This window comes from Cajanus cajan, chromosome 7 (genome assembly GCF_000230855.2).
Source record: "Cajanus cajan strain Asha chromosome 7, NIPB_CcT2T_4, whole genome shotgun sequence".
In the NCBI taxonomy this organism is placed as follows: Eukaryota; Viridiplantae; Streptophyta; class Magnoliopsida; order Fabales; family Fabaceae; genus Cajanus; species Cajanus cajan.
Genome location: NC_138523.1, coordinates 36665567 through 36692813, shown reverse-complemented (window position 1 = coordinate 36692813; position 27247 = coordinate 36665567). Strand labels below are relative to the sequence as shown.

At 30.3% G+C, this 27247-nt stretch overlaps 2 protein-coding genes across 4 annotated transcripts; both read left to right on the top strand.

Annotated features, from left to right (window-relative positions):
• Positions 1-2224: 2224 nt before the first annotated feature.
• LOC109817302 (putative LRR receptor-like serine/threonine-protein kinase At1g67720) lies at positions 2225-9830 on the top strand. 2 transcript variants are annotated; one of them, XM_083059562.1, is made up of 15 exons: positions 2225-2478; positions 3348-3882; positions 4535-5040; positions 5325-5457; positions 5678-5749; positions 5834-5902; positions 5985-6056; positions 6261-6329; positions 7061-7195; positions 7285-7519; positions 7704-7830; positions 7902-7970; positions 8108-8294; positions 8386-8521; positions 9189-9830. In XM_083059562.1, the coding sequence occupies exons 1-15, from the start codon at positions 2379-2381 to the stop codon at positions 9510-9512; spliced, it is 2769 nt and encodes a 922-aa protein (XP_082915688.1). In that variant the 5' UTR covers positions 2225-2378; the 3' UTR covers positions 9513-9830. The 2 variants fall into 2 exon arrangements, with proteins under 2 accessions (XP_082915688.1, XP_082915689.1); XM_083059563.1 differs by having other exon boundaries at positions 2226-2478; positions 3351-3882.
• A 713-nt stretch (positions 9831-10543) lies between these two features.
• Positions 10544-14230, top strand: LOC109817315 (nuclear transcription factor Y subunit B-1). Of its 2 annotated transcripts, none has more exons than XM_083059565.1 (7): positions 10544-10704; positions 10840-11073; positions 11163-11292; positions 11700-11705; positions 11824-11898; positions 12006-12056; positions 13890-14230. In XM_083059565.1, exons 2-7 carry the CDS (start codon positions 10853-10855, stop codon positions 13932-13934), a joined length of 528 nt encoding a protein of 175 aa, XP_082915691.1. In that variant the 5' UTR covers positions 10544-10704; positions 10840-10852; the 3' UTR covers positions 13935-14230. The 2 variants fall into 2 exon arrangements, with proteins under 2 accessions (XP_082915691.1, XP_082915690.1); XM_083059564.1 differs by having other exon boundaries at positions 11824-11907.
• The last annotated feature ends 13017 nt before the right edge of the window (positions 14231-27247 follow it).

Sequence of the window (27247 nt, the reverse complement as noted above, 5' to 3'; positions counted from 1 at the left end):
GCAATTGGACTTGCCATGTTATCTTAAAATTAAACTCAAGTCTTCGTCAAGATGTAGAAAATAACATTAGATGATATATTTCCATGAGCCTTGTTAAGCAAATCAGTTTATCTTTATTTCTCAAATTCTTCCAAGGGCGAATGACAAACAACTAACCATCTACCTGAGCAAAAGATGCACAATTATCAAGAAGGGCCACCATTGACTCTTCACAATTTAGCCGGTTCTCATACCAATCCACCTCACTCTTAACCCATTCATAACCCTCCCTCTCTAGCGGACCTTTCCCTTTGTCATCATTTAAATCTCTTGACGCCAAATCCTAACAAAAATGGGCTTTGCTGCCACTAGTTGAGCCACACCACCACTAGTTGCCCTCGTCACACACACTCCTTCCTAAATATTGTTGGTTGTACTCGACTTAGGTAGCCTCATCACATTCTCAAACAAATCATTATCATCATACTCCAATCTCAAATGCCTCCACCCCATCCACGCACCCATGCAAAGACAAACAAACCAAAATGCTAAAAGATCAATGAAAAAAAGGAGATACTTGAAAACAACATAGCAAGAAACAATTATATATACGATTTCACTAACATAACCACACCCATATATTAAATATGAATAACTATCTTGTACGAGAATGTGTTTAGATGCTTCTCTTCAATAATAAGAATATTTTTAAATACATGAATTTTTAGGAACTTTTAACTTTTTATCTATTTTAATTTTGTAGTTATCATATATTTGTAAATTAAATTTTATAATTTTAAAACAAATTGTTAATTAATAAAAATAATCTTATGTGACAATATAAATTATTTTTATAATCATTAAGTGTAATTTATACGATCAAAAAGATTATTAAGAGTCTCCTGTCAGCAGAAAAAGGCTATCTAGGAGGTGATGAACTTTCGATTCACGAAGAGGATGGATAAATATATATGTTTTAGGTGTATGAAGGGTACGTCAGTAGGAGGGACTTCATTACTCTTTTTGAAAGAATCAGTAAGGTGAAAGGGTAGGCTTCTCAATAAGCCAGCCAAAGTCTCTTTAACAAATGATGTTATTATTACTTCTTTATCATCATATGATATGCAAGTTCAATGGTACCCGAGTTACGTTTGTGAGCATGTGGACAAGAGTGTTCATTCGTTTGTTTAGAAGAGGAGTAGCAATAAGGGTTTCCATATGGTAGGATGGAAGAGGATTGCAAGGCCTTGAAAGTATGGCAGGTTGGAATCAAAACTGCCCGAGAATAGAACATGGTTTTACTTGGAAAGCTTATTTAGGATCTACTTCATCTATTTGGTTAGCTATGGGTGACTTTGCTGTTAAACAAATATCTAACAATAGGCCATATCTTTAGACAGAGGGCCAGCAAGGGCTCCTTGGTTTTTGGACCTCCATTCTTAAGGCTTTCGATGGTTTCAAAATCAAATTTGGTAATGGTGCTACTAACTTTTGGGAGGAGCCTTGGCTGTTAAACATGCATTGGCTAATATTTTAATTTGTACAATTTACAGATATAATTATTATATATAATATAATTAAAATTTATAATAAATTATACATAAAAATATTATATTTTAAATATATAGATTATATTTAAAATAAATACACATAAATATTTTTAAATATATAAATTATATTTTAGATCTATGATAGATAATTTATATTATAAAATTTATTTATTAATAGTTTATTTTAAATATTAATATTTAATTAATAAATAATTATAATAAATAAAAATTAAATTAAATAAGAAGTTAAAATATCTTTATAAATTTTCTCATTCAAAAAAGTTTCTAAAAATATTCTCGGGTAAAATAAATATTGGTGTTTAATATGTTAAAATTGATCATTTTCATTTCTCTTGTAATTTTTATTTTTAATTATTAACTTTAATAAGTTAAATATATTTCATAATTTTAAGATATTAAATATATATTTTTTATGTTCAATACTTGTTCCATAAAATGTATTAAAAATTGGTACTAGTGCAAAGTGCACACTTTATGTGGGTCCTCACAAGACCTTATGTCGTCTAATTACGGGTCCCACACTCCGTAGGTCCTGTAACCTCTGTCTGTCATAGCATGCTATCTCATCGCACATGCAGAATCTGAACAGAACTTTTTTCACTTTACCACTACAATATATTTATTTACTTACACTTGAATTCAATGTTAACAGATTTTATCTAATCATTTTTTAAAAAAAGATTAGGCAGGTATATATTTGTAGTTTCAACTAACAAATACACTCTTCTATTTCAGTACCCTCTCAAGTCGCTTTCTCTGTTGAGTTCACTTAGCCATTTTTTTTTATGTTGTGGTATTCTCTGTAAAAGAAACCTTCTTGGAGAAGAAATGGAGAATAGGGTACCCTCCTCCTCCTCCTTCTTCTTCTTGTTCTCTTTCTCACTCATGCTGCAACTTCTCTTGCACCTTTCTTCTGCCCAGATGACAGGTACTCTCTTCTCAAGTTTCTTTTCCACCTTTGAATTGGTTTCCATAAAAGATAGGGTCTCTTTATGCTCTAGCACCGGTTTCTGCATTCAAAATAAAAAGGGTGTCTTGTTTTAGTGTTTGCCCTTGTGCTCTGTTGCCTCTGTTCTCTGGCATTGGTTCTTGGTTTGTTCATTTTGTTTATTTTTTCCCGGTTCTTTATCTTTGGCATTCTTGGATGTTCTTTTCTAGGGGTGGCAACCTCAATTTTCAAGAACTGTTTTGGCAATTCACTTGTCTTTTGGTTCTGAAGATTAAGTCGTTTTGTGTGGCCTTCAAAATCCTGAGATGAGTTGAGTGTAATGATTTAGTTTGTATGTCATGTTGCATAATCAAATGCATAAACTAAATCAAGGAATAGAATGATCCAGCTCTAATGGTTTTGATTCATGTGTTTTTTCAGTTTTACTTGGATAGCTCTTGCTGCCACTTATTTAAGAGTCATATAAGACACTTTAGATTTTCAATCTCGCATGTGTTGTTCTTTAATCCTTTGTTTTTGGTGCAAGAGTGCATATTGAGCTTCATAAATCATGTTTCTAGCGGAATTACAATAGTAGCTAGCAAGATACACGTAGCTTAAGTTACAGTGATCAAATGCCAAATGTGATTTACCACCAGTAATCATAAGCAATTCTGCATGATTGAATACTTTTGGGTTCTTGGAACCTGTAATGGTTGTGCAGATCATATGATCAGTTATTATCTATTTTTATAAAATGAATCTTTATATAATTGCCATCATTATTTTGCCTATTAGATCTAAAATTGATGTGCAATTAATTCACTTCATCTATGATGTTATATGGTGACAAGAGATGCTGTGTTTAGCAGGTTTTGTAAGTTTGGACTGTGGTGGTAAAGAAAATTTCACTGATGATATTGGTATTGAATGGACTCCTGATGATAAACATAGGTTTGGAGAAATAAGCAATATATCGGTTGCCAATGAGACACGGAAGCAATACACAACACTACGATACTTTCCTGCCGATTCCAGAAAATACTGCTACACAATTGATGTTGTCAGTAGGACGAGGTACCTACTACGAGTTTCATTCTTGTACGGGAACTTTGATGCAAACAATGTCTATCCAAAATTTGACATTTCTGTTGGTGCTACTCATTGGTCGTCTATTGTTATATCCGATGCTAACACTATAGAAGCGAGAGAGCTTATATTTTTGGCATCAAGTTCTACAGTTAGTTTATGTTTATCAAATGCAACAACTGGGAAGCCATTCATATCTACACTTGAACTCCGTCAATTCAATGGTTCAGTTTATTACACATATGTTGAGGAGCAGGCTTACCTCAGTGTCTCTGCAAGGATAAATTTTGGTGCCGAAAGTGATGCCCCAATCAGGTATTAGGTCAACTCTGTCTGTTCATCACCTACTTAGTCGCAAATTAATCTGTATTCTCAAGTATATCACATGTACTATCATGAAGTCAGTGATTGAAGGTTTTGTTTGGATGAACTTATCCAAAAGCATTTCTAGAGGAAAAATTAAGAAAGAAAATCTAAATAAACTAAAACTAATTATAAGTTAAAAATAAGATTTTGGAGAAGTTATAGAAGATAATTTTTATGAATTAGTTTATGCGGAAACTTATTTCATTTTTTTTCTTCATAAATTTCTCTCCTAGAAGTGCTTCCGAAGAAGTTTATTCAAACAGACCTGATATCAGATAATGTTACCAAGTCCTAAATCCTGATGCCAGGAGTTCATTTCATTTGGCAAATTAGGATACTTCGGTGTGTGTGCACGTGTTTGTGTTAGCATACAAACAAGCACATGCATTTAGATTTGAGACATCTTTTTACAATTTATGATGTTGTTGTTTCACTAGATAAGTGACAAATATCAGACTTTTGTAACCGCCTTTGTAGAAAAGAACTACTACACACTGATTTTATCTCTTATGATAAACACGTTTACTGCACAGTTAGTGTTAGCTCTTGTGGTTTTGAAGAAGTTTTGTTTCACTCATTAAGTGTATTTCTGCCATATCAGGTATCCTGACGACCCATTTGATAGAATTTGGGAGTCAGATTCTGTCAAGAAAGCGAATTATCTTGTTGATGTTGCTGCCGGAACTAGGAAAATTTCCACAAACCAATCAATTGAAGTTAATAGTGATGAAATGCCACCCATGAAAGTAATGCAGACAGCTGTGGTGGGCACAAATGGATCTCTAACTTATAGGTTGAACTTGGATGGTTTTCCTGGTATTGCATGGGCATTCACCTATTTTGCTGAGATTGAAGATTTGGCTGAAAATGAGTCCAGAAAATTCAGGCTAGTACTTCCAGGTCATCCAGATATTAGTAAGGCCGTGGTAAATATTGAAGAAAATGCCCCAGGAAAATATCGTCTCTATGAACCAGGATTTACTAATTTATCTCTGCCCTTTGTTTTGAACTTTAAATTTGGCAAAACATCTGATTCTACCAGGGGCCCTCTTATAAATGCCATGGAGATTAACAAGTATTTGGAGAAAAATGATGGCTCTCCTGATGGTAAGTCCTTACCTCATGATCATGATATGTTGTTTGGTTAACTTGCGACTGTACTTTATTTATATATTAGTATGTAGATTGCAATACTAAGCATTATCAGTTAAGAGCAAGTTTGAATAGAAGCCTAAAATGGTTTTTAACTTTTAAGAGCTTTTCTACTAAAAGGTACCTTTTATTTTTAGTAGAGAAGCTCTTGGAAACCTTTTTAAATTGTATCCAAACAGACTTTAAATATTTTTTGAAGCATTCTAGATTATTTATTACTTGGATTGGATGGTTTGCAGGAGAAGTTATATCTAGTGTACTTTCACACTACTCCTCAGCAGATTGGGCACAAGAAGGGGGTGACCCATGTCTACCTGTTCCATGGTCATGGGTCCGTTGTAGCTCAGATCAACAGCCAAAAATAGTTTCAATGTAATGGTCCATATTTTTTTATGGTTTTTATTCTGTCTATACATGCATCCATATTCCTCCCCAGATCCCTAGCTTAGTCTCATTGCACCCCCACCCCCAAAAAACAAGAAAATAAAAAAAGGAAATGAGAAACCATCTAGCTTCTAATAAAGAATGTTTAATTACTGTAACTAAAGAGAAGTTCAAGTTAACAGTTACTTTGTTTTGCTGGTGATGGCAGTTTGTTGTCAAATAAAAACTTGACGGGTAATATTCCTTTGGACATCACCAAATTGACTGGTTTGGTTGAACTGTAAGTCTTATATTGCTTTCTTATTTTGCTTCAAATCTATCAAACTTATGGCTGGTGGCATAATGATTTGGTTCATGGATGCAGATGGCTTAATGGAAATGAATTGACTGGCCAAATACCAGATTTCACTGGATGTATGGACTTAAAGATCATGTAATGGCTGATAAGTTTTTCCTTTATTTATTTATTTATTTATTGTTTAGTTTTCAGTAACTAGAACCTTTTCCTCTTTCAGTCATCTCGAGAACAATCAGTTGACAGGTGCACTCCCAACCTCTTTGGTGAACCTCCCAAATTTGAGGGAACTGTAAGCTATCTGGAACTTATATTCAGTTGTTTGATGAAATTGGATATTGGTATACTTTTGATAAATCTAAATATAACCTTATGAGCTTAGCAATTGTTACTGCAATAAATACCTTTCTGTTAATAACTTGAGCCATGTTTAAATAATGCTCAAGCTATTATGCTAAATGCTCTGTTTATTTTAACCACATTGTAATGGTTGTAGGCATGTCCAAAATAATATGCTATCTGGAACTGTACCGTCGGGTCTTCTGAGCAAAGATTTGGTTTTGAAGTGAGTACCTTTTTTACTTGGACTTAAATATAATGCAGCATTAGACATGCATAAGTGGAAGAAATTATTGGCGTGTTGCATCGTAGGATAACTAATGAATATATGCACAAGATATGGTGATGCTTTTGCAATGTTCTGCCCTGTTCAATTCAATTGTTCTTCTTTTCTAGATTTCAATCTCTGAAAATGGCTTGTGTATTGTATAAATATATGTTACACCATGAAATTAAATGGTTTGCTTTATAACAAGAGAAATCAACAATCCTGGTTTAATCAGTTAAGTGGAAAGCTAATTTTGTTCTGTGCAGAATTGTCAGATACTCTGATATTCATACACTGGTGCTTCTTTTTGTTTGAATTTTGTATATATTAATTGTACCTTCTAGTATGGCATCGACCAACATCCCTGTTTCATTGTTCCCCTTCTCTGTCTTTGTTTTTTTGTTTTTTTTCATGTTTATCCTCACCTCTCTCAGGTGTTTTTGCTTAATCTTTTGGTTTCTGAATTCTGGTCATGTTGCTTTGATTGCTTAAATAAATGTAGCATATGTCAGATAATTTGATAGTCCTTCTGTATAATTTGTCATTCTGGATTTTTTCCTTGAAATGGTAATGCTAAGGGATCAATATGTTTATTCTAGGTTCATTCTTATCCCATTTTTCCAAAATTTCTAATACCCTCATCATCATGTTCACACGATGACCACTGCTTTTATTTTGCTCCTCAACAGCTACTCTGGAAACATTAATCTTCATAAAGGAAGCAGCAAAAAGAATCACTTGTATGTGATTATTGGGTCAGCAGTTGGGGCTTTCGTTCTACTTTTGGCCACTATTATATCTTGCTTGTTTATGCATAAAGGCAAGTAGGATTCTGAATCAAAGTTATATATTATTTCTTTCTCAGATTTGAGATGGCAGAATCTGATAATTTGTTTACACTCTTTATAGGCAGCCTTGCTTCTCACCCTTCTCGAAGTATGGATTCTTCTAAGAACATTGGTCCTGCAGAAGTTGCTCACTGCTTCAGCCTTTCTGAAATCGAAAATTCTACAAACAATTTTCAGAAACAAATTGGTTCTGGAGGTTTTGGAGTTGTTTACTATGGGAAGCTGAAAGATGGAAATGAGATAGCAGTTAAAGTTTTAACCAGTAATTCCTATCAGGGCAAACGAGAGTTCTCCAATGAGGTAATCCAACATTGTAGCTATCCCAGCTTAATTTGCTTAGTGCATTTTCATATCGTGAACTATGATATATTTCTTTTTATCAAGTTGTTTGCTTTTTTCTCCATTCAGTTTCGAAATACAGCAAACAAGAGAGGACACTAGTTTCAAGATATTCATGTCATAGTTATATTTTTGTTTGATTCAGGTGACTCTTCTCTCAAGAATACATCACAGAAACTTGGTAAAGCTTCTTGGGTATTGTAGAGAAGAAGGAAAAAGCATGCTTATATATGAGTTCATGCGTAATGGAACTCTCAAGGAACATCTTTATGGTATGTAAGCCAACATGATTTAAAGCAAGGATCTGAAATCCAAATGCTCAACTATGCCTAACTTCTTGCAGGCCCATTAACACATGGACGGAGTATTGATTGGATGAAGCGTCTTGAGATTGCAGAAGATGCTGCAAAAGGTTTTCTATAATATTACTTACTCATGTCATGTATTTTTTAAGATGATAGCATTAGTACTTTTTTCCTCCAGTTTTTCTGATGGAATGACCCTTCCCCTAACTACAGTGTTAATAGTGTTATTCTCATGCTTGTTCAGGGATTGAATATCTTCACGCAGGTTGTGTTCCTGCAGTCATCCATCGAGACTTAAAAAGCAGCAACATTCTTCTTGACAAAGACATGAGAGCCAAGGTTTCAGATTTTGGCCTCTCAAAACTTGCTGTGGATGGTGCTTCCCATGTTTCTAGCATAGTTCGAGGGACAGTAGGATATTTGGATCCTGAGTAAGGCCTTCACTTTTGCATGTTATACTCTGATTTCTTGGGTGCGTATACTCTGATTAACCACAAAGCATATCATTGAAACTTTTAACAGGTACTATATGTCCCAGCAGCTTACTGACAAGAGTGATATTTATAGTTTTGGCGTAATTCTTCTTGAACTCATGTCTGGTCAAGAAGCAATATCTAATGACAAATTTGGTGCTAATTGCCGAAACATAGTCCAATGGGTGAGTTTTAAATTTTTAATTTCCCTGCAAACATAGAAGTTTGAAGCATAAATGTAGCATATAACTCCAAAATCCTTTGTAAGTTTTAAGCATAAATGTAGCCCATATAATTCCAAAAACATTTGCAAGTTTTAAGGGTTTTTTTTTTGTGTACATTATTCAATTTTACAATGTAGGGGGAAAATAGTTATAATTACATGCACTATAATGCATGTGTAAAATTTATGAAATTTCAAAAGATGATATACGTTTTTTTTTTTTACAATGGTCACACTGAGGCTAAAACTTAAAACCTGATGCAATTGAATACTACCCCAACTCCCCACAACTAGGGGTATAGTGTTCTTTTGATATATCTATTATATTCCAATTATGCTTATTAAAGAAAATAAAATTCCTGCATAGTATATAGATTTGAAGAAAACAATGTGGACATCATATATAATGGGTAGATAATCTTATTCTTTAAGCATGTGGTCATGGATTTGATCCCTAGTTCATGTATATGGAAAAACATTTGTTGAGAAAGAATAATTTCTTGAATAAATTTCAGTACATTAGGAAATTAGTCCTTAGCTTTTGGTTAGAGGATACCTTGATTTCCATAAGAAAAAAAAAATTCCACATTGTACTGAATGACATTTATCTAAACTACATTGTTTGACAGGCAAAATTACACATTGAGAATGGAGATATACAAGGTATTATTGATCCCGTGCTACAAAACAACTACGACCTTCAATCAATGTGGAAAATAGCAGAAAAAGCATTAATGTGTGTTCAACCACATGGACATATGCGACCACCAATTTCAGAAGTTCTGAAGGAGATACAAGATGCAATTGCAATTGAGAGAGAGGCCAAAGGCAATTCAGATGAGCCAAGAGATTCATTTCATTCTTCAATCAACATGGGTTCTATGGATTTGGCTGTAAATGATCACTACCACCTCTCAATTGATGAATCCATTGAACAGCCTACTGCACGGTAGTGCAAATATACATGCACATATTTTTCCCATTTTGATTTTTTGTTAAAATATTGGCAAGCCCTATGGTGTCTAAAGTTTGATGCCCCTCCCAATTTTCACTTGTTATCGGATGCTGTGATATATGTAGGTTTTGCTTTGCATATAACTCGTAGTTGTAGGTTTCAAATTTTGGTTTTTGCCCAGATGAATGTGGCAACATTAATATGGCAAATCTATAGTGTGCTTGGACCTGCACAGTCGGCGAATGTGTGTATTAATGTGTTCATGAATTTGATTTTTTTAATGGTGATTTAGCTTGCATAAAATTAAATATATTAATTATCAAGTGAGTTTTGAATTTGTTAAGGAGTTATCTTTAAAAAAATTGTTGAAGGAGTTCAATGTAAAAATTGAGAGAAAAAATTAGTATCTCTGTTCTTATTTATAATACTTAATCGAAAATAATTGGTTATTCTTCTATATAAAATTTAATTCAATTATATAATACAATTAAAAAATGAGAAGAAAATAAACTTTAATGCAAATCTGAATAGTGAATATCATGTTGGTAGTAATTGCAAAGCAGGGTTGTCGTGATTCAATTACATCTAGGACGTGTTTGATTAATTTAATAAATAGTTTAAGTAATGAGTTATGAGCTTATGAGAATTTATATCATACATTTGATCATAAAATATATCACAATAAATTGAAATGAACCTTTCTATAATAAATTTTGTCTGAGAAACTTGTTAAAATAAGCTGAAACTTAAAATGAACTTAGAAAATTCACAAGTCATTTCTATGAGTTCAAGTGAACTCCTGGTAGGCAAGGAAGGAAAGATATTGCATCTTCAATTTGTAGAAATCCATATGGTTCAATCCAGCAAGCTCTCGGTGTGGCAGGGCGTCTTGTTATAATTTATTTGAAAATTAATCTAGTATATTTTAATTTTCTAATTAATACATTAAATATATTATTTAATATGAGATATAAATAAATAATAATAATAATAATAATAATTTTGTGGGTATAAAAAAAGGTAAGTAACCAATGGGAGAAGAGGAAGGGAAGGGAAAGGTTAAGGAACGTGAAAGAAAAACGGACGGTGGCGATAGAACCGACACTCTGATCTCCATCGTCTCCTCACTCGTCTCTTCTCCAGCGTTCATTTCTCCCGCCAATTACAAATCACATCACATCAAACATCAGGTACTCTACCAACATAACAACACATAACCACCAATTTTCCCTTTTCTTTTTCTTTTTTTTATTTTCCCCTCTTTCTCTCTCTAGGGTTTCCCCCTCCCCCCAATTTCACCATGTTTTTCCACCTCCTCCGCCTAGGGTTCCGCCCACCATGTCCGATGCTCCGGCTAGTCCATGCGGCGGCGGCGGCAGCCACGAGAGCGGCGACCACAGTCCGCGCTCCAATTTCCGCGAGCAGGACCGCTTCCTCCCCATCGCCAACATCAGCCGCATCATGAAGAAAGCGCTTCCTCCCAATGGTAAAATCGCCAAGGACGCCAAGGAAACCGTGCAGGAATGCGTCTCCGAGTTCATTAGCTTCATCACCAGCGAGTGCGCTTCTTCGTGTTTCTCCTTCGCGCTTTCGGTTTTTGTTATTCTGTAAATTGAATGAATGAATGAATCGTGTTAATGTTTTGCAGAGCCAGCGATAAGTGCCAGAGAGAGAAGAGAAAGACCATTAACGGCGACGATTTGCTTTGGGCAATGGCCACTTTAGGTTTCGAGGACTATATTGATCCGCTCAAGATTTACCTCAAAACTTATAGAGATGTAATTTTAATTTACATTTTTTTTTATGAATTATGTGTAGTTTGTTCTTGCATAGTAAGTATACGATTGATGTTTAATTAAAACATGTTCAGATAAAGATTTCTAGGAGCAATTCGGGGAGAAAAATAAAATGAGTTTCTTCATGAACTAAAACTAGTGTTTTAGTTCATTTGGAGAAGTTGTATGAATGAGCTTTTACAGATTAGCTTACCAAGAAGCTTATTTCATTCCTTTTTATTTTTCTCCTAGATGTGCTTTCTAAAAAAGTTTATCCAAACATGTCCTTAGTTGTAATACGGTATGTTGTTTTGGTTTCCTGGAGTTAAACTCTGCTTTTCACTGATTTCTTTTTTTTGTTGTTGTATTTTTTTTATGAATTTCTCGTGGGCCGATTGGGAATATTGCAGATTGAGGTAATTTTAGTTTTAGATAAATGGCTATTAGCTTTGTGGTTTTTGGTGTTTGGTTACACTTATTCTATTGTATTTGTACCCGTTATGGTTATGGGGTTATCAAATTTTGATGTGCCAGGGTGATTCCAAGGGTTCGGCCAAGGGTGGAGATGTTTCTGGTAGGAAGGAGGTTTATCCGAGTACTAATGCTCAGGTGGATAATGTACATACATGCATCATTGCTTGTTGTGTTGCTGGAATTAGTTTAGAATACAATGATATTGGCATCTGATCTGGATTATTTTGTTGTGGAACTGGCAGCTTGCTCATCAAGGTTCTTTCTCACAAGGTGTTAATTATACGAATTCTCAGGTAATTGGGCCCTCTAATGCAATATAATAATGTCTCTTTCCTCCCGTGGTTTTGGTGTAGGGCGTAGCATTGGTAAATGAAGATGCTGAGATTTCTGTTTAATCTGACATCACTGCCATGTAGTATGAGACTTTGATGCTTCATTCGCATGAGTTCCTAGTTTTTATCCCTTTTCCTCTGAATCCTTTATTATTATTATTTGGAGCTCAAATAATTAAAAAAGTTTATCATTATGTTGGCTCTAATGCCATTTTTATTTGTTATTTTAAGTTTTGAAGACATATAGATTAAAAGGGGTGCCTCTTAGAATGAATGCTGATAACTTGATTATGAATTTGTTACACTTGGTTGGTAGCGCATATCTACACTCATTGAAGTCCCTGATGAAATATTGTATGACTGACGGGTTGGTTTTAGGTTCAATGAATTTATCTATCTCTCCTTTCTAGAATCTGCAAGCTTTTTGATTTATTAAGGGTTATTAAATATATGGCCTATCTATCTTAGAATGACATTTCTTTTCTTGTTGGGCACGTGAAAATGTTAAATTAGGCCATTGGAAACTACTAAGTGTGTATTTGGATTATAGTTAGAAAGTTAAGTTGAACTTAACTTTTCAAACCAACTTCCAAATAAAAGCAACACCCCTCTAACTTTTGTTTGAACTGAGGTTTGCTTGTAATCTACATGCAACGGAAAGGAAAAAAAAAATTTTTGCCAAACATATAGGCATTGTGTTTGAAGCCAGCTAACTAAGGTTATATATTTCAAACGTGTAACCAAACATAGTCTTATATAGTCTATTAGTCTTATTAGGATTTTCCAATCTTTAATAAATTGTCCAACTGCAAACTATAGAATTGAAGTTGCTACGGAACTTGCACTCTTTGAATATTCTTTTTAGATTATTCATGTAATGGTGGTAGGTTTCTTTAGTAATATCAGACCCCCAGTGTGATAACTGATAGATTTCAGACCCCAAGGTTGGTAGTCTCACATGGCTTTCTTTGAGAAAACATGTAAAATTCTTTTCCGAGGTTGTGCTGAAACATTATGCAGTTTACTTATAAGATAGAAAGTTTATTTGTAATACATACTAAAATTATGCCTTAATTTCAAAACATATCTTGTGGAGAATCATGGGTTTAGATAAACTGTCTCAACTAAGCTACAATGTTACCTAATCCCCAAGACGGCATACATACCTGATTGGCTACTTTGTAGTAATGACTTAAAATTTAAAGTATATTTGATTTGGTAAAGTAAATGACCCTTGTCTTTAGAGATTCATAAGGAAGTATCATTGTTATGCTGGCAATTACAATTTGCACTGGCCTTTTTCTTTTCCATCATTCTTTCCTAAAGTACTCTAACCTCTAGGAACATTTTGTCATTTGGCTTTTTTAAGGGGTTTAATAATTAATCTTTAATGTCAAAGCCGGAATTTTCAGTTCTTAAAATAAAAGACAGATGAAAGCAAGTTTTACCCAATTAATAAAGTGGCAACCGAGACATTATTTCAGAAGAAACTTGTATTAGGAATTGGTTTTCCTTGAAGAGAAATGTTAGTCACTCTCTCTAAGACTCTGGTTAATCCTTTCTCTACTGTTAGTTGAAAATCACAAATTTTGGTAGGTTTTATCACTATGGAGAGTCTGATTAACAGAGAATTTATAATTTTCAATAAATTTTAGTCATTAATAAAGAAAGTGTTAAGAGCATATCTTCTCTCTGGTTTGTAAGTTATTTCTTAGTTTGTGGAATGTTAGATGAAGCAACAAAATGTTTATAAATGATGAATTTATGATATTAACTTTCTCTTTAAATTTTCAGCCACAGGCTCAACATATGATAGTTCCCATGCAAGGCCAAGAGTAGATATTGATCCTCCTTCTGTGTTTGACATGTGTAATCTTAATGCCGGTGGAGCATATTATTCAATGAATTTTATGTTATGTGAATACTGACATTAGGGGATGTTGGTTCTTGTGACCAGATATTATTTTTATTAAGACTTGCATTTATCTTTGTTAAAGAATCATTATTCATAAGTTATGTTGTAAATTCTGGAACAATTATTGTCCGATTCCATCAAGCGTCCTGGCTAAGACTAAAGATTTTATGTAACTGATTGGAAGCATAAATTGGTATATTCTTTCCCTTCTTTTCTGTTATACATTGGATGAAGATGGTACTAAATTTAAAAGCCTTTCGTTGTGTCGTGATGGGATCGTGCTTTGGCTGAGATATAGTTTCTTCTATCTATTTAAACCTGATACGTATGTTTTTACTGTTTTTTGCCAATGACTACGATTTTTTTTTTTATTTTTCACGAGTCAAAGTTACATTAATAAAAAGTAAGTAAATGTGTTTTGATAAAATCCCAAGTTTTCCTGAGGCGATTAGGTCAAGGTGTTGGGTTGTTCGAGTTTAACTTGATTTTTTTTCTATATTCCTATTTATTTTGATATCTTCCATATTATTAACTCTTTAGCGAGGCTCCCATTTGCGTTATCCCTCGCATAACATTGGAGAGATTTAGTTTTCTTTCTCTCTCACTTTTGGGGGGGGTGGGGGATGCAGAGTTTAATGCGTCTAACCAACTTTATTTATTGTTTTTATATGCCCAACTGTATTTCCAATAAAACGTTAATTCAGGATTTTCTATTTTCTTGTATACCGTTTCATCAATCACATGGTGTGCAATAGGAGGGTTCGCTTATTAATTAATTAAGGCATGCGCCATGAGAGTTGATTACTTGTGCTTGTGAAACAATGAGATGGAGCCTAGCTGAATAATTGTATTGGATGTGTAATATTTTTGCCTTTCAAGAGAATGGAATTTTTTTTATGGACCGAAAAAATATAGAATTTTCTTCATCACGTGGTTAGCGTAGGTTTTAGACTTTTAGTCATGCTATAAACAAACACTCCTCACAATCACGTACCATAAAGCTAAGAGCTACTTTGTGCAGTTTTAGTTTGTGGTCGGCATTACAATTGGCATTTCATTTGATTCTAAAGCCGCTGTGCATAATTTTTAACACGTTATTCCGTAGTTTGTGATGGGTCGGTAGTAGTGGTAGTCTTAAGTACTGTGGTACAACCATTAAGCACTTTGTTATCGGATGGACATAAAAAAATGTTGTTTAATTTATATAATATAAAAAATTACATAATTAAATTATATAAAAAGTTATTAGAAAAAATAAATTAATTGTGAGAAATTTACCCAAACAAAAAAAACTACTTGCCAATAATTAATTGGTAGTTATTTTTTCACTTATCAACAAAAATCTATTCATAATTTTAGGAAAATAAGTCATAAGATTAATGCAAAGAGAAAAATTTCATGTATTATTGACTTTTTTTTTCTCTCAATGAGAACTTTCATAAATGTTAATATAAAATCACAAATAATGGTTGTCTTTAACTTTGTCTCTTCCCCTTTATCTTTAATTTCTTTAAATTATTTTTCTATTTTTCGAATCATGGCCTATTTATTTTACTAAAATCTCGAAATCAAATCATAAATCTCCATCCCTCCACCGTAAATTTCTTTGTGATGTGTCACAATTATTTATTTATTTTTAATTTGTAGTGATTCTAAGAATAACTCATAGTATGTTATAAATATATTATATATTTAGTTTTTTTTTTAACAATTGTGTATTTAGTTGTTGTATGTTTTACAATTTTAAATTTGAGAATTGGGATCATAAGTAATATTCAAATAATTATAAGGATATATATTTTCATTTTGCTTAAGAGATAAAAAATTCAAAGTAGACCTTGATAAGTAGAAATAACACTTTTGTTGGCCTGCAAACTCATTTTAGATAGGTGTGCAAAAAATTCTCGAGACCTTAATGTTGTAAAGTAGTTGAATTTATTTTAATTTACTTTCCTTTTGAATTTGATGTAACATGCCATTTGGATATTCATCTTTTCAATCGTGGCTTAGTAAGTCAAATACTGAAATGAATATTTGTTAGTGTGGGAATGGTGTTAACTTGAATGTTGGTAATGCTAATCTGCAAAGTCCACGTCAAGTTTGTATTAATGTGCACTAGTGAGGCTCTTTTTCTTCTCCTAGACGTTGGTGGATGACTAGGCTACTGTTATTGTATCTTCTTTACATGACCACCCTTAAATCTTTGCCAATATATAATGTCACTGGTGTTGCCATATTGGTTGCTTAATTGTTTTCTTTTGCACTGGAAGGTAAGCTCACTGAGCCATTTATCCCATAGTTCCTCATGCTACTAAATACGTCTTCTATTTTCCTATTAAAAGAAACAAAAACCATTTAATAAAAAAAAGCATGACAATCATGTTCTTAAGGATTTTTTACTCGGTATCAGAGTTTACAATAACTCATTTAATAAAAACAAATGTTTTTAAGAGTTTATTGTTTGTGCACATGATTCAAGTTTGACCATAAGAGACAAGGTATATAGCATGTTTGGTCTCGTGTCGCATAAGAAAATACTCGATCTAGTACCCACATCTAAAAATAAATTATATAAAATTTATAATTTCCATGTTATAAGATATTGGCACATAACTAAACACAATAATATTCTCTTTTTCCTAAGGAAGTATATATGGGGCTAAAGTAAAATAACTAAACACATTCTAATTATTAAATGATGAAATCATTAATAGTACTGCATTGATTTGGGTGTGAAGCATAAATTACGGGGCTTAAACCTTTTAAAATATTTATTCAAAGACATTATAGTTAATTATTTTAATTTCATAATGTTGATATTGCAATATAAATGCATTTAAGCAATTGTATCAGAACCGTATCGGTCAGTGAAGAAAATGGTTTTTAAGAGATACTAACAACTAGAACATACATATGAACATTCTATTAAAGAAAATCAATGACCAAAATGTAAATAGAAAGTTATGAAACATTTATTTGTTTAATACGTATCATTTTAGGTTGTGTTTTAATGACTCACAAAACAAAACTTTTAATTTCATCTTAAATGCTTTCACTTCAAATGCCCCTTAACAACATGCCTAGGTTTATCTGAATTTCTTAGGGTAGATTCCTTAGTCAGAAAGAGTAGTTGTCCAGTCAACTATTGGTGGAAAGAAGTAAATATCGATTGATTGAGATAATGGCTAAGTCTACAAAATAAGTTATAAGGCCTATTACCATTATAATTTTTCTATTATGGAAAGAAGTTGAGATAGAAGCACAACGTCCAAATCTGATAATTTTTTTTATAAGAAAAATAGGGGGCAAAATTCACTTACTATTGATCAAGTATTAATGTGTATTTGGAAATTATTTTTCTATGCAATCACGTCAAATAACTAAAAGGATGCTGAAGCTAAAAATTACATAACATGAAAAATTATATCGGTTGTAAAAGATGAATTGACTTTAGGATTTACATTCTTACAATTCTACCAATTAAAAGCAAAATATTCCTTAATATTATTGTTTAAAAAAAAAAAGTATGAGATTCATTCATGATAATGATAACATGTGTTTACCACCGTGGAGAGAGAGACCATTCATTTTAGTGGCATGATTATGATCTTTATTACTTCACAAGTTGATTTCTAATGTTGTTTGGTATACAAGGTGTTCTTTTTCTACGAAAGGTTTCACAAGACAATGGGAAGAAATTTCTGCCAAAATTTTCAACCATCATTTCTTATGGAGAATTTAATCTTAGATTTGTTCCTATTTTCTCCTCTTCTAAGAAAACAAAAGATGAATAGAATTACGCTGCTTTCCCTTTCCTTAAGGAAAAATAAGAGAAAAGATACTCCTTTCTCTCTCTTTTTTCTTCTTTTGTTGGCTTAATGAAAGAGAATAAAGTACGTAAGTGTTAAGTATTCGGTTCGGTATATTATTATTGTTATTGGTAACCCAATTGAGAAGGGAATAATTAAAGATCAACGCAAAAAAATAATATATAAATAACAACCAAATCAATCTTTTTCTTCCCTTTTTCCTCTCTCTCTATTTGCTAATTACTCTCTCTCTCTCTCAATTTTTATTACCAAAGTAATCTTTTTAGTTTTATCTGTAAAATAAGTATAAACTCTATTTTTTACTCTTCATCCTAGGTCTGTCAACCTTTGCACAATTTTTCTCTCTTTTCTATATTAGAGATAAAAAAAAAATCAATTTTATTCCATTACAATTTTATATTTAATTCAGTTATATAAATTTTTTTTTGTCGAATTCTTTATTATTGAGGTCAGATCGATTTCTGCTGTTGTTGCTCCAACACAGTTAAGAAAATTACTTTTGGAAATGTTATGAAAATTACTTTTTTCAAATATTTCTAAAAAGTAATATTTAGAGTTGTCTTGACAGTACTTTTCGAAATTCTTCTAAAATGTATTTCATAATTTTTGTATGGTCTATTTTGTCTGGATTTGATTAAAAAGTTTCAACAATAAAAAATAAAAAAAAAAGATTACACCAAACTCTTTAATAAGAGTAACTGAGTGGTTGAATTAATACAATTTTTTTTTTTTAAGTTGGCATATATGTATTTGTTACTAGAGATGGGTTATGTAATTGCCTAAAAATATACCGTAATCTTTTTATTTTTCCAGGAAGTGTGACATTTTTCTCTCTTAGAGGTCAACCGCCATTATATAAGTCAAGTCACTAACTTATCATTTATGCAGCAAAATTGTCACTTTGTACATGAATGATATGATAAATTTCAATTTAAATTAGATATTTGATTTATTTTTTAATTATGATACGTCTTTAATGATATAAATATATTTTTAATCTCTTAAATATGTGATAATTTTTTTGTTTTTAAATTTAAAATTTGATTATTTTAGTCTTAAATTGAAAAAAAAATTTCTCTTTTAATCTTTTCTACTCAAATGTCATTGTACATTTATCAAATAAAACATACTTGTTATTAAATTTATTGTACAAAATTTACTTAATGATGTCTTTGTTAATATATTACATTAAACAATTAATATTATATATAATTATCTCAATTTGTCACAATCAATTATGTTATTGGTGATCCTAAGACCAAGAGACTAAATAGATTCAACAAGTATACAACAACCAAAAAGAGAATAATATATATATATATATATATATATATATATATAGGGTTGGAATTCTACCTCTAATTTCAGTCTTAAAACCTTTTAGAAATATCAAAGTCAACCAACTTAACTCACATGAATTGGTTACTGGTTAATACTTTAATTAGACTAGTTTAACTCAACTTACTGAGTCAAAAAAATACCTGACTCAATCCACCATTGAGACTTTAGAAATTAGGTAAGGTAGCTCACAAGATTTAAAAAAAAAATATAAAAAACAAAAAATTAATTACAAGTTATTGTTTTTAATAAATAAAATAAGTTATTTTTTAATTAAAAAATTAAGTTTATCATTAATCAAAAACAAATACAAAAGAAAATATCAAATAAAATTTAAATAACACCTGCATAAAACATAAATATATTTTTTTAATTATAGTGAATTTAAAGAATTAACTCGACTCTCTTACATTTAAGTCTATTTGACTTACAAGTTAAGTAATTCAGATTAAAATTTAGTTAAAATCAATACATTTTATTATTATTATTTAAACTCGATCTACATCCATGGTGAACCGATTGACACACCTGACAAGGTGATCATCAAGGAACAAGATGCTTATCCTTGGGGGGTGGAAATACTACAACGCGTCAATTTTTAGCCCTATCTAGCAAGTTTAGAATAATGTTAATCACAAAAAGAAAAGGGTTTAGAATCATGATACCAACAACGAATTGGGTTTATCTATCACAAAATGCTTGTAATCACGTTCTCAATTTCTGTTAAGAGAGCCAATTACATTTAATACCTAATAAGTATATTTCCATAAAATTACTTTTAATAAAAGATACTTAAAAAAAAAAAAAAAAAAAAAAGGTAGAATCATGCTTGATCTTATTAATCCATTTTTTTTTAAAAGAGTAAGATCAATCAAGGGAAACTTATTCTCGAGTCAATAGAGCATAGATTACTTTTTCATAAAAGATGCCTATAAAAAAAAATAATACTAGAATCATATTTGCTCTCATTTATCGACTTTTAAAGAAGGGCAACATCAACGAGGACTTAATTTTGTTACTGATTTCACCATGGGCAGCATTGATTTCATACGAATGAATTTGCGATAAAGTTTCCTCGAAATTGTATTAAGAAATTATTTCACGATCTAAATCAAGGCTTTATATCAGTACATCTTAATAATATTCATAAACATTTATTTATATAAGAGGTTATTTGTTATTTATCTGAGAAATGCGTGGTTGGTGAACCTTATAAAAAATGAATTTAAGTATTTTTAATAAAATATATATCAATAACAGTTATTGAAATTTAATATTATTAATATAAAATATTTATCTATTTTATTGATGATTGATATCTATTAAGAAAATGTAATGAATCTCACTAAGAACTTGTTGATTCAAATATACCTATTTTAAAGATGAGAGTTTGTTAGTTGGAATTAAAAAGAAAAAAAAAAGATAGATAATGTTATTTGCTTTCCTCTATAATTTGATAAGATGTATACAACAAAAGAATCATTAAGATTGAGTTAATAATTAGACGTTGAAATAAAATACACCAGATTTTAAGTTTAAATTTTGAGATTGTTATTATAATTTTGATAATTTTTAAAAATATATATATAACAACAAAAGCTATTATTTGATAAGTTATTTATTAACTTATTTTATTTTTTTAAAATAATAAATTTTATAAAATAAATTATTATTCTTCCTATTTTTTTTATTATTATCCAATATTTCACATTTAATATCTTTTTTCACAATTAACTCTTCTTATTGACCTATTAGTTTTTTAGCATGTGAATTTTACATGCTAAATGTTTATCGGTCAAATTTCACTTTTGTTTTTATTTTTGTTGATTTACAATTTTGATGATCTATTTTAAAATAAAGATATTTAGTCTCTCTATTTTATAAAATAAAGAATTTTGGTCTTCCCATCAAATTTGTTCCAGTATGCCTAAAAGTCCTATATCGCTTAGGAGTCGAGGCTAAGGGTAGTTTATAAACACTCTTCCTCCTTAATCAACCGAGACTCCTTTTCAAGGACAAAACTGTGACGGCTCAACGAGCGTCAAAGCGGACAATATCTCGGATGCGATGACCCTAACGATGATAGCGGACTTATGGTAGGAACATTGGCGCTAGAAGGAGGGCCCAGGCCACTCTTGCCCCTTAGCATCGACTGGGGGGCTTGTTCCGGTATGCCTAAAAGTTCCACATCGCTTAGGAGTCGAGGCTAAGGGTAATTTATAAACACTCTTCCTCCTTAACCCACCGAGGCGCCTTTTCAAGGACAAAACCGTGAGGCTCAACCAGTGCCAAAGCGGACAATACCTCGGATGCGGGTAGGAAAAATTTGATGTTCGTTGATCATTAAATTTTGATACTATTTGATAATTTGTCACTATTTATTAACTTGATGTACAGGGATAAAAATTAAAAATAACATATAAAAATCTTTATTTATATTTATTTTTATGAATGATTGATATTTATTTTATTAATGAAAATCTTATTTGTATATTTTTTCTTCTTCATTTTTTTATATCTAAATGTCATGTTATTAAATATCATATCACTTAAGTATAAATAAATATTAAAACATGATTAGTATATGTTAATTTGATGAAAGAACCAAAATTCTGTATTTTTAAAATTAAAGGGATTAAATATCTTTACTTTAAAATAACGAGGCTAAAATGGTGGATTGATAAAATTGAAGAGGGCAAAAGTGCAATTTGATCATATTTATTATATATAACTAAATTTTATAAAAAAAAACTATACACATAAATAAATATTATATTTAAATATATAAATTATTATCTAAAATTTGTATGAAAATTTGTATGAATAGATATTGTTAAACATAAATTATACTTTTGATTTAAGATAAATAATCTATATTGTAGTAAAAGATTATTTTTAATTATTGATAATTTATTTTAAAAATATTAAATTTTAATTCATAAATAAATGATTGAATTATATAAGAAGTTAAAAAAATTCTAAAAATACTTTCATTGAATAATAATTCCTAAAAATGCTATTTCACAAGATAATTATTTATGTTTAATATATAAAAATTAAATGTTACCATCATTTATATAGTAAAAATACCACAATATTTCACAATGGTATTTTTTTATATATTAAGTTCATAATGTCCTGTTGTAATTGGTTAAGTTAAAACAAAATTGTCTTCAAATAAAAACACATATAAAAAAATATCACTTAAGATACATTATAAAACTTATTTACAACTTATTTGATTTATCTTAAGATGCAAACACTTCTTAAGTGTTTAGTTAAACAAATAAATTAAATAGCTTATGATTTGTTTATATCCTACTTTTAACCTATTTCAATTAACCCTTATGTATAAACATAAATTATTATTTTGTGAGAGAATATTTTTAGGGACTATTTTTTGGTGGAAACATTTTTAGTAGGGCTTGCCACGAATTTATATCGATTTGAAAATTCGATAAATCCAAATTGAAAACTTCATAATGGTTTAGATCAGATTGAAGAAAAAAAAATGCAAATCCAATAAGTTTGGATCAGATTATGAATTTTGATGTTGAAAATTTAATTCAATCTAATTCAACTAATCAACTATTATATATTATTGTCTTTTTTAATATTTTAATAAAATTTTAGAGTTTATGCTTAAATATATTTTTAGTCCTTATAAAATGAGAAAGTTTTGATTTTGGTTACTCTAATTTTTTTTTGTTTTTCGTCCCTCTAAAAATTGAAATTATGTTTTTAGTCATTTGTTAAGTAAAAAGTGTTGAATCCTTTCTCAATGCATGTTTTAATAATGATAAACTCCTAGTTTCAAGTTTTAGTTATGAATACTAAAAATATGTTTAAGTATTTTAGATTTATTTTTTTTAGTACTTAGAAGCTTTGGTAGAAAGCATCCAAGCTACTTGAGTTGTCATGTAGCACAATTGCTCTTAACTAGCTGATGAGCACACAATGACTCTTGATCAAGGATTTCATGTTGAACATTTTCCCTTAGGGAAAATGCCTCGAAGACTCACTTTGGGAGTTCACTTCTTTGAATCACTCATCAGAAAGTTTCAGTTAAAACTCAACTCCTCAAAGGACTAATATTGAAGACTATGCTTAGAAGATTTGAAGAGAATGTTGCTTAGAAGGTAACTCAAAAGATAACAATTTCTAAAGAAATTGTTGTAACACCCCGTTTTTCATAAAATATAATATAAATATTTTATTAATAATTTTAGTATTTTTATTTTTATTAATGAGAGCTGATTAATATTTATTTATTATTTTTTTATAAGCAAAATATAATTAACAAAAGTACAAAGAGTACACTAACCTTTATACACAAAGTATTTAAAAAAAACAAAGAAAGTTAATACAATCTACGTCAACCCCAAAAACCCCAAAATAGGCGACTTAATCAGCCTATATGCAACAAGGTTTTCATACCCTAGAAAGTTAACAACCAATGTGCAATATTAAGAAAGACAGACATCGGGAGAATTGGACCAAGAAAAGAAATTATAATTGAAAGAAGGAAATTTGGCCCTTAACCATCTCCATGAGCTTAACTGCACCAGATTTAGCATTTCAGAAATAAATTATTTTAGAGTTGAATATGAGATCATTTCTAGCCAGCCAGATTGTCCAGATAACAGATAACCAAATAAGAATCCAATAGTTATGATATTTTGTAGAACAATAATGAAGTCCATAAAACTGTTCCAAGTTTTATACACAACAATTGTGCATAACAAAATTTAATCCTAACCAATTAAACTATGCCATCCATAGCTGAAAAGAAACCTCACACTCAAAGAACAAGTGAGAAGTAGTTTCTCAATTTTTTGAACACTTAGAAGGTTCACCTTATGAAGGACAAATTTTCATAAAGAAATTATTTTTAAGGAATGCAACAATTTAACCCCCTTCTTGTTATCTAACATCCACTTCATTTGGCATCAAAGCTTAACTCCTAGAGTTGAGCACATTTAACAATGTAGGAGAAAAAATCTCGAGGAAGTGATGGTTGTTCAACATCCAACAATGTTTATTCCAAAAGGTGCTTCAACAAATAAAACTCTAGGATTTGATGGAAAGGACTATTATTATTGGAAAGATAGAATGATGTTGTTCTCGGATTCACAAGATATAAATCTATTAGAAATAGTAGAATAAGGGCCATATACACCAAAGAAAACTCTAGATACGAGGGTTATGGTAGCAAAGCCAAAACAATAATGGAATACTGATGAGAAGTCCAAATACTTGCTTAATGTAAAAGAAAAGTTCTACCTCATGTGTGCCCTTAGCAAATTTGAGTTTGAAAAAGTGAGAGAACACACCATAATAAAGGAAATCTTGGAGAAGCTCAAAGTTGTACATGAAGGAACAAATAAAGTAAAAGATTCCAAAGTAAATATTTTGACTCACCAATTTGAAATATTTAAATGTAGAAACATAAATCTATAGACAACATGTATAACAAATTTACTATTATAATGAATGAGTTGAGTGATTTGGGAGAAAAATACACAACACATCAAAAGATAAAATTTTTTCTGAGAAGCCTACCAAAGATATGGAGATCAAAGATCATAACAATCCGGGAAGCAAAAGATTTGAAGATGTTCCATATGGATGAGTTGATTAGATTACTCAAAGTGAATGAGCAAGAGTTGCAAGAAGAACTCTAGCCTAGAGGCAAAACTGTAGCTTTATAAGCTAGTCAAAAATTTAAAGGCATTAAAGCCTGTAGAAGAATCATAATCAGATGAGTCTAAGGAAAATAACTTAGAAGATGACGAGTTAGCCTTGCTTACTAGAAGAGTGCGAAGGTTTCTTAGAAGGAGAAAAATAATGAAAAGATTTCCTTCAGAAAGGATTCACTAGTTGGAGAGACATTCAAAAGTCAAGTTAAGTGTTATGTATGCAACAATATGGGACACTATAAATCAAAATGTCCACAACTTAAGAAATATGACAAAAAAAAAGGGAAAGAAGAAAGTCATGATGGTCAGCTAGGATGACTCATAAGGTTCTTTTTCTAATGAAGAAGAAGAAGAAGAATAAACAACAAACTTATCTGTAATGGTAGATTCAAACAAAGAATAGGTATGTAAATTTGAACTTGGGTTATTTGAAAATGATAGGGATTTAGTATTTGCCTTTGATAATCTTCTAAATGATTAAAATCTACTAGCTCAAAAGTGTCTTTTTAAAAGAGTAACTTTTAATTGCTCATAAGAAAAATGAGAAGCTCTTTTTAGACAATGAAATTTTGAACAAAAGAAATCTCTATCTAAGACATATTGACTTTAATATGTATGAAAAATTAAAAAAGATCACCAAAGAAATGAAATATTTAGAAAATGAAAATAGATTTCCTCAAAAACAAAGTTGAAACCCTAACTAATGATCTATCAAATTTTGTAAATGGAAAAAAAAAATCTTAACAAATTAATTGGCAATCAAAGAAATTTCTAAGAAAGAACAAACTTTGGTTTTAGAGAAAGTCAAAGAAAAGTTACAAACAACTAGCATGAGATTAGAAAAGCCAAAAAAATAAGTCAAATGGAATATAATATAAGGGTATAATTGACTTTTAAGAAATAAACATTAAATGAGTGTATTCCTTTAATATATTGCTATATAAGGATGACAAAACGAGTCAGTTCATCTTGTTGCCAAAAAAAAAATTGAACTAGGTTGGCTTGCCAAGTAAAAATAGGTTACACGCCTTGACCCATTTCACCTAAGGGTGAGTTAGTGGGCCGATAGGTCAACCCACCAAGAAAATTTATAAAAAAGAGGAAAAAATTAATATTTATTTTGCTACCTCTTTCAATACATTTATTTCTCAATATTCAAATGACTCACATAAATTAGTGTACCCAAATAATACAATAAATATTAAATTATAATAGATTTTATTTAATTCATTATACAATAAATATCAAATTTGCTACATAATAAAATAGATAGGTAATTCCTCTAAAAAAATAGATATGTAATTATAATAATAATAATTCTTCAACAAATTTGTTGCACAAAAAATCTTAAATTACATATAATAAAATAAATTAAGTGCATAACATATTTGTTTTGCAAAAAATCACAAATACTCACATAATAATCTAATGTGACTTATTTAAACTTAACATAAAAAATATATATAAAAAAATAGGCGAGCTAACAAGTCAATTTGCCTTGGTCAATCCTTTGACCTAGTGGGTTATGCAGGACAGGTCAGGCAAGCTAAAATACCTAACCCAACTTGCCAATTTTTGATGGGCTAGTGAACTAGATTCCGTTTTACTATCCCTATTATTATATATGATAAAAATATATATAGAGTCTTTTTACAAATATATGGAATAATTTTTTTGCAAACATATGTGGATTTTCCCACAATATATGTGACATCTTTATTTTATATAAACTAATAACAAGCATTTTCCTTTGTTAATTAACCTAAAGTTTAACCTTTAACAACTTTACCCTTGAGTATGTTACAATTATCCAAGTTTTTCAGTTTTTTAATTTTTCAAATATTATTTTTAAATGATAAATTTAATGATGTGATACAAACTAATCCAATTATAGTCAAAATTGGTTCAATTTGGATTGTATAAAAAAATAAATAAACCTAATTCCATTAAATTCAATTGGAACAAATAAAAATATAGTACAAATCAAATTGAGTTGTGTTTGGCTTTAATTTTTACGGATTCTTTTAACTCCTTATTTAATTCAAATTTTTATTTATTATATTTATTAATGAATTAAAATGTAATATTTTTAAATAAATTATGAATAATTAAAAATAATCTTGTACTGTAATATAAAACCTCTCGATCCTTATATATTAAATGTAAATGAATATCTTGCAAGAATATTTTTAGGACTATTCTTTGACAAATATTTTTAGAGATTATTTTAATTTTTTATCTAACTCATTTTTATTTATTTATCATATTTATTTATGAATTAAAATTTTATATTTTAACATAAATTATTAATAATTAAAAATAAACTTGTAATACAATATAAATTATTTATACAATATTTTAGCAAAATAA

Bases quoted from the DNA above. Each gene is read 5' to 3' on its own strand.
- LOC109817302 (XM_083059562.1), top strand. From the start codon at position 2,379: ATGGAGAATAGGGTACCCTCCTCCTCCTCCTTCTTCTTCTTGTTCTCT. The intron at 5,041-5,324 runs GTAAGTCCTTAC...GATGGTTTGCAG, and splicing joins AAATGATGGCTCTCCTGATG to GAGAAGTTATATCTAGTGTA. The intron at 8,522-9,188 runs GTGAGTTTTAAA...ATTGTTTGACAG, and splicing joins GCCGAAACATAGTCCAATGG to GCAAAATTACACATTGAGAA.
- LOC109817315 (XM_083059564.1), top strand. From the start codon at position 10,853: ATGTCCGATGCTCCGGCTAGTCCATGCGGCGGCGGCGGCAGCCACGAG. The intron at 11,074-11,162 runs GTGCGCTTCTTC...AATGTTTTGCAG, and splicing joins ATTAGCTTCATCACCAGCGA to AGCCAGCGATAAGTGCCAGA. The intron at 11,908-12,005 runs GTACATACATGC...TGGAACTGGCAG, and splicing joins CTAATGCTCAGGTGGATAAT to CTTGCTCATCAAGGTTCTTT.